Source organism: Poecilia latipinna, unplaced genomic scaffold (genome assembly GCF_001443285.1).
Source record: "Poecilia latipinna isolate Pla-1442-1.1 unplaced genomic scaffold, P_latipinna-1.0 Scaffold2510, whole genome shotgun sequence".
NCBI classification, from domain to species: domain Eukaryota; kingdom Metazoa; phylum Chordata; class Actinopteri; order Cyprinodontiformes; family Poeciliidae; genus Poecilia; species Poecilia latipinna.
In genome coordinates, this window is record NW_015115126.1 from 130,926 (window position 1) to 138,505 (window position 7,580).

General features: G+C 39.2%; 1 protein-coding gene and 1 long non-coding RNA gene across 4 annotated transcripts in view; one reads left to right on the plus strand and one right to left on the minus strand.

Annotated features, from left to right (window-relative positions):
- The window catches only part of LOC106938110 (complement C1q and tumor necrosis factor-related protein 9A-like), an 86,950-nt gene extending 79,633 nt beyond the window's left edge, over positions 1 to 7,317 (plus strand). For all 3 annotated transcript variants that reach the window (XM_015019954.1, XM_015019953.1, XM_015019951.1), the window contains exons 5-6: positions 6,805 to 6,939; positions 7,159 to 7,317. In XM_015019954.1, the coding sequence (XP_014875440.1) occupies positions 6,805 to 6,939; positions 7,159 to 7,302 (279 nt within the window). In that variant the 3' untranslated portion in view covers positions 7,303 to 7,317. The remainder of the gene's footprint in view (positions 1 to 6,804; positions 6,940 to 7,158) is intronic.
- Positions 6,768 to 7,148, minus strand: LOC106938111 (uncharacterized). Its single transcript, XR_001422535.1, has 2 exons — positions 7,060 to 7,148; positions 6,768 to 6,919 (listed from the first exon to the last, which is right to left on the minus strand). It is a non-coding gene; the product is annotated as an uncharacterized LOC106938111 (long non-coding RNA).
- Positions 7,318 to 7,580: the final 263 nt, after the last annotated feature.

The window sequence follows — 7,580 nt, forward strand, 5'->3', positions numbered from 1 at the left end:
TTTCAGTGGAAAACCAAAAGTTCCAGGTCCTTTTAATGCCGTACAAATATGAGACAGAAACATGGATTATATCTTTATAATCCATTGTCTGTTGATTTATAAATAGTTTTACTGGACAGAAATTAGACTGAACAAGTCTGGTTCTTAGTCAAATCCTAATGAGTCAGATTGAAAGTGTCATGGAGTCGTCAGCCTCATGACATTAACACTGACATGAAAAATAATGTTGAAGAAATAAATATATAAAATAAGTAGCAACTGATTTTTAAACCAGATCGTCACCTGAGCTGCTTTTGGAGGCACATCTGGAAACGGGTCCTGGAAGTCTTAAAAGGTTTTAAAGAGCCATACATGCCAATTACATCTGCTTGTTTGGACTCAGTCGTCACCTCGGGCTGATTTTAAGGGAAGTGGGTAATGTAGACATACAGTTGCTTCAGTGTCTTTAATAAGGTTAGTTTAAGTTTCAGTGTATTTCAATGAGAAACGTCTGTTTCCTTTTGTTTTTTTTTTTTTGTTTTTGGACAAAATGCTATAGAAATGTTTGTAAAAGGGCGGCAATCTGGAATTTAAATTAAAAAATAACATCCAAGAGAGTTCCATGATTAGATTCTCCCCAACCCCCCAGCCCCCTCCGTCTTCACCGTCCTCCTTGCTCTGCCGCCGACCGGCAGCTGAGAAAACACTGTGACTTTATGACATCATCGCCGGGGGGGATTGGCGCCGGTCGATGAGCGCTACATGCGATTTTTTCCTGTCGGGGAAAGCATCTGGATGAAAGGAGACAACAGGTTGTTGGTTTTAATGGCAGCCATCATCACAACCAGAGGGGCTGAGGAGCGGTGGGAAACTGTCTGCTGGAGCATGAAAGGAGGAGAAACGCGCAGTTTGTGGAGGGGGAAAGAAAAATGGAGCTTAAAGTTGGTTGATCTCCTTGGTTTATTCAGATATAGCACTTAATGGAGAACAACAGATCTAACATAATAAGTTTGGTTAGAATAATGTAACATACAATGCAATAAGATCCCAACCCTGTCAAATATTGCAACCACACCTCAACCTTCTTACGTTTGTGTAAGCAATTTCAAATTTGAAAATTTCTAAATCGTACACATTTAAAGGAAACACATTTATAGAACGGAAAAGTAGATAAGCTGATTTTTCTCTTATTGTTAGTTGTCATAATGACAGGTGGGCACTGTCTTTGCTTAATGGTCGTGAAGTTTCTGGCCTTGATAGGCAAACAAAGCCTTCATTTTTTTTGGAACTTTGTATTTTTGGTTCAGTCTCAGTGTGAGCAAGAAATAAAAAATCAACTTGAAATAAAATAATAATAAAAAGAACACCACACAGACTTCTAGTAGCTCACACTGACCAAATGTTAATGTGTAACACTGACAGTTCTTTCTCAGTTTTTTTATGCTTTTGAATCACTGAGAGGTCATTCACTATTTTAGGTTTCAGTTTTCGGATCTTTGTAAAGAATTTCTTCAACTTAAAATCGTACCTCATCTGCAGGGCTGTTAATCCATTTCTGAAGCTTGTGCTGTATAGCTCGTTGTTGGTTGAAACCCAGGCGCAGTGTTGGGTCAGGGGTTATTTTTCCCCATGGTCTTTTTATATTAAACCATGTGACAGAAGAAAATATGCCTCCAGTTTAGATGCCATATTTGTATTGATTCCTCGTCTGTTGGCAACAGTCACAATCCCCTGTTTTGCATATTTTAGTTTCACAGTTAAGTTGTCGACATGCTGAGGCCACAATATCAGAGTGATTAAAGGTGCAGCCGTGAACAGCTCTTCAGCTAGTCTTGTTCAGACAAGAAATCAAGGAATTTAGCTAAACTGCAAACCACTTACTTAAAAAAAAAACCCCATCTCATTACATATGAAGAAAGACAGCTTTATCGCAAATACTGAAGGTTGCAACCACATTTAGTCCCACAACAACCCCAGGAATAAGGTGGATAGAAAAATGAACATGTATAATCCAAGAGTCACATTAAGTCAGCCGATTTCCTGACCTCACCTTTTTGCTGTATCTTCTGCATCTAAGTTATAGGAATTGGGTAAGTTAAAACTTAAACGCATCATCATCAGCATAGAGTTGTAGTCGGTATTGTTGTGACGGAGATATATAAATTAAATAAATATTTTTCCCCCTCTTAAGCAGAAGGAAAATCGGATCTCTCCTTAAGCGTGTTGCTCCCATTTCCTCCCATATGTTTGCGTTGACATTAATGATATTTTTCAGGTTATGAACAAATATTTAGTTGAGTTAGTTCAAATCTATGAACCTGAGGAGTTTGTACTTTGCGCAGTGAGAATATGCAGCCACTGAAAATATGCAAACAGGATTGTTTAGATGTCCGGAGTTGTTTACCCGGGTCCCATGTTTTCTCAAACTCACGAGGTTTTGGGTCAAGTGTGAAAGCGACAGATGGGTCAGTCATACAAGGAAACTCGTAAACCTCGCAAGTCAGAGAAACACAAACTGTGAACCGCAAAGTGGTCACCGTCACTCAGTTTTACCCCCCACAGGGATAAATAGGAAATATTCCATTCGTGCGTCGTCCTTTCTTTCCTGTTTCATCGTATGGATACACAAGACATGTTTGGGTTCACTGTGTGATCAGAAGAGAACAACAAACCCAGTCAACCCAAACATTCCCATCCACCAAAGATTTACCTCTTCCTCTGTCTAACGTGTCTGGAGACAAATGAAGTGAGAAGTGTGAAGTTGTTTCTCCAGATATAGCTGTACCTGTTTCTTTTTTTTTTTTTTAATATATAATTTTTTTTCATACAAAGGAGGTTTGAGGTTCTGTTGATTCATGTGTGGGCTGTATTTGGCTCAATTCTTACTCCTCTTTTGGTGATTAAACATGCACCCAAAGACCCGGGAATTTCGCGAACCCCTCCCTCTGTGGTTTTGCCCGTTATCGTCCATAAGGGAGCATTCGGTGTGACAACCGAAATCTTACTCTTGGCACCCACCAGCCCACAGAACAATACGACTCGATTAAAAACCCTCGGGGTACGTGTTCATCTCTGTGTGAATGTGCATTCATGGACAACACACACACACACACACGCACACACACACACCTACCGATTTTCACACGCATGGTGACCAGAATGTGTCTGTCCAAGCACTCTCGGCTATCAGGAAGTGAGCTAGGCTAGACGGGAGCTGTAAGTCCAGAGAGCTTAGCCGGCCAGAATGGGCCCCATTGTGACCTTTGTGCTGAAAGGGATTTGGGACTATAAACTGACCAGTCAGGTGGAAGGTGATGTGGGTGGAAGGTCTGGAAGACGCGGGAAGAGACCCGACGGGCTGGCATGAAAACAGACGGGGATGCCAACCTGTGAGGGTGAGACGGATGATGTCGGAAGTCAGGGATGGGACAGACTGATCACTGATAGAACTGGCAAACATATGAGTTCAATAAAAAGCATTGTATTCAAACCATATATAGAAAATACAACTTGGGAGTGGTCTTTTGGTTAAAGCATAGCAAAATGTAGTCTGTCAGATGCTTCTGTGTATGACAAGCATACAAAAGATGTCAATGAAGATGACATTTCAAAATAGTTAAACAACTGGTCAATACCTATAGTAATGTTCTTTATCTGTCTTGTATCTATATCTATATCTCTCAATTTAAGAGCATATAGACTTTGATCTAGAGCACATCAGCAAGACCACCTCCTAATGGTTGCAGAATGGTCTAGTCAAAGTCGAGGCATAAGTCTAATTGAAATGCTGCGGCTTGGTCTTGGACAGACTTGAGCATTTAGAGTATTGACACAGATCACAAACTGTAGTTTTAACTATCTATCTGCTATCCTGCGTCAAATTTATGTTGGACAGTTCAGTTCAGTCCAGATTGCAAAGTGTTGTGGAGTTGAGTTAGTCTGGATTGGTACACAGGCCAAACTTGCGTGTGATTGGACTTGTGAATCTGAACCTGTCTTCAGCATTGACTTGTTTAATTACGTCTGGAACACACAGACAAGACAATCCAACAAGTCACATACATTATCCTCAGACGTCCAGAATGTCATAAAGAATCAAAATCTTTGAATGTAGGGAGTCTGGATTTCTTTGTCCTCTTTCAGTAGTTTTGTTCTACTGAACAGAATCAGAGCCTAGCATGAAAGCAAGTCTTCACTCTTCAACAGCCTGACCACCTCTTACTGTTTATCCAACATCAGACAGAGATGGAGCTCTAAAGGTTACCCAGGACCGGAAAGAAAGATCCTTGGAAAAGCTAAAAGCATTTTTAAAAGATGACCTCAAACTTTTGGGTATGCAGACATTTAGATGGAAGTTGCTGGAAGGCTGTTGGGATATTTACAAGATTAGCCAACGGGGAGATAAAAATGGGTGACTTTGATTGAGATTTGGACAATATACAGAGAGACATATAAAAGGGAATAAAACGAGAAGGACTTTAAATTATTCTTTAAGTGTTAAGGTAAAGCCAGCGACGGTGGAGGTAAGGTGTGAGAGAAAGTGTCTCCTGGTGGAAGCTCTGCATATTTTCTCTGGGTGAAACCAGGTGTGAGTGTCAAATCTGGGCCAGACAGCTCTGGCAGGCTTCCTTTAGCTGGAACAGCCCTGTCATTATGCTTCCCTTCCTACCCCCTAAGGCCACGTGGGCTGGAAGCCGAGCCGCGGCCTCTAACTCCAAGACAAAGGACGCTAATCAGGGGTCACCGGCGCTTTAAAAGACAGCAGCAGTTCTGTGGTCATACATGTGCTGTCATTGACGAAAAGCATGCGTGTACGCTCGTACAAGCATTTACATGCATGTCAAGCTGAATAAATCCCTTGTAAACGTCTTATAGGCTGCAGTCTTTTACATTCCTAGATAACGCATGCGGGATATCTTTGTCAGTGGAATTTATTAGCATATTTTCTTGAAAATTGAAACAAAGCTTCTTGCTGGCATGTTCCCGATTTGCATGATGACTGAACAGTGTTACGTAGATCTGAATCTGACTTTCCTTTGACCGCAGGACATACTGCCGCTCTCTCAGACTTGTTTTCATATCCTGATCCGCTTCCTCTCTCCTTACCCTGTTATATTGTTTAAAGCATGAGCTAATCGCAGGCTGTCAGTAGTCTGAGCGGTCCTGTGAATGTGTGTACCTTAGTGAGTTATTGAGTCCGGCTTCCTAATGAAGGGATTCCACTTCCTAACCTCTAATTCAGCACCTGTTTGCGCTAGTTCATTGTGTCTATGCTGCCATCTTGTGGCTGTAGTGGCGTAACTGCATTTATCAAAGAACCAAAGATTTAGAAACTTTCTTGTTTAATTTAGTTTAAAAAAAAAATAAATTTAAACACTGGTTAAACTACATTTATTAGTTTAACAAGTGTATAAAATATGAATCTCCATATTTGCACAAAATATCAAATATCAATATCAAATTTTGGGCTTTTATAAATCTAATAAAAACACAAATTTAGAATTACAGCTTTGTTGGTACTTTTAATTAGGGCTTTCGTCTAACAATTATTTTAGTAATCTGTCTGTTAGTCTGAAAATTAATTGATAAAAAGATAAGAAATGACACATTTTACAGGCCCATTTTTCATTTAACCACTTAACCCTTTTTATACAATAATAAAAAAAACAGTAAAAGATGCAGATAAACAAATAATCCAAATTATTTTTTAAAATGAGGAAATAAACATTTTACTGCCTGAATTTCAATACCTTAGTATTTCTTAAGTAAATATGAACCAGATGAAGCTAAAGCTATATCACCTGAGGAGTTTTGGCTAAATCACATTTACAGACAAAGTTTTTATTTTTATCTTAAATGCAAAATTCTATATTTTTTGTACAGTTTTGACTTAATTACTGCTATGAAAATTTTGGGTTTTTTTTTTTTTTTTTACCAAACCACATATTTTTCAGAGTTGTCATACTCCAGTTAACGATTAATTGATTACTAAATTAGTTAACAGCCATTTGAATAATAGATTAATCACAATTAATCGTTTTGATTGAACCAGAATTTAAGCTACAATGTGGCAACATTAAGCAGTGTTTTCTCCTGCGGTCTCGCCAAACGTGCTCAATAATTATTTTTAGTCGACATGACGTGTGTGGAAAAACCTGGCCACCATTAAACAAGGTTCTATTATTTTAAAACTAAAGCAAAGAGAGTTTGACTTTTTTTTAGCGATTAACAAAGCTACAGTCTTGGTACCTGCAAATAGTATCTGTGTATTACATTGAGGCATATTGAACATCGAAGCAATTGTGAGCAAAAAAAGATTAGTGCTCATTAGTGTAATAGTTTGTTTTGAAAATTTTTTTTTTTTTTTAAAGGAAAAAAAAAACATTTAGTTTCCTCTCCTCTTCCTTCCAGCCTCGGATTATTGTGTTGCAAATAGAATTTTTTTGGCAACACAGAATTTACCTTCAGATTCTTTGGTGCATTCGTCCCACGAGTAGCTTGAGCGCACTCACGTCTTGAGCAGAGTAGCTGTTGCAGTGCATTGTGGGATAAGTAGTGCAATTAGTGCGTAAACTACACCATGTAACTGACTGGCGAGCCATGAAGAACAGAAAAATAAAGTTTTCCGACTGAGCTGGAGAATGTGAACCATTACTTTGACTCTAATATTCATCATCTTCTCATTTGCTTCTTCCAACTTTTATTTTACTATTTTTTTTATATGTTCTCTGTATATTTGATGCTCAATGAGCTCATATATTCAAAATGATTGAGTTTGACTCAAGACGTCATTGCATCTGTTTTTTTTGTTTTTTTTTTCCTCAGGGTCGTCCTGGGCAAATGGGTGAGATCGGACGGCCCGGACCGGATGGGCCACAAGGGGGCATAGGGCCTCGAGGGCCTAAAGGAGAGAAGGGCCACATTGGACTTAAAGGACCATCTGGGGACAAAGGAGACAAAGTGGGTGAATCAGTGATGTATTTACATTTTATCAACAAGAAAACACAGCAATGAAAAAGTAAAAAGTTGCAACGGTTGGCAATATCTTGCCTTAAGCCTCATCTTGGATGAGATACAAACATTCGGGATGTCGGCGTGCACGCAGCTCTCCACCACTACTTTTCTTCTGCTCTGTTTTTCTAATCATTAATTAATCATGTTGTGTATTTCCTAATGCAGGGACCAATGGGAGTGCCTGGATTTCGAGGAACTGATGGAGTGCCTGTAAGTAAATCAGAAACAAATAGTCGATTTCTTTCAATGTGGTTTTGGTACGTTGGACTGAATGTCATCCCAGTTTACTCTCAGTCCAGTTTGAGCTAGCAGTGATTTTCTTGGACATTCCACGTAAAAATAAGGAAATTATGAACAACCCTGAGAATCCTCTTAACGAGATGTTCACATGGCAACAGAACGTCTTCAGTCAGAGGCTTTTTCAGAGCCGCTGTGCTACAGGCCACTACAGATGATCCTCTCCTCCCACTGCCATCAGAATCTACAACTTTTTCAAGAACTTTGAAAAATATGAGTTTAATTTTCCTTTGGGATCAATGCAGTATTTTTGTTTTTATTCAATTGAATTGAATGTGATGTTCTGTATC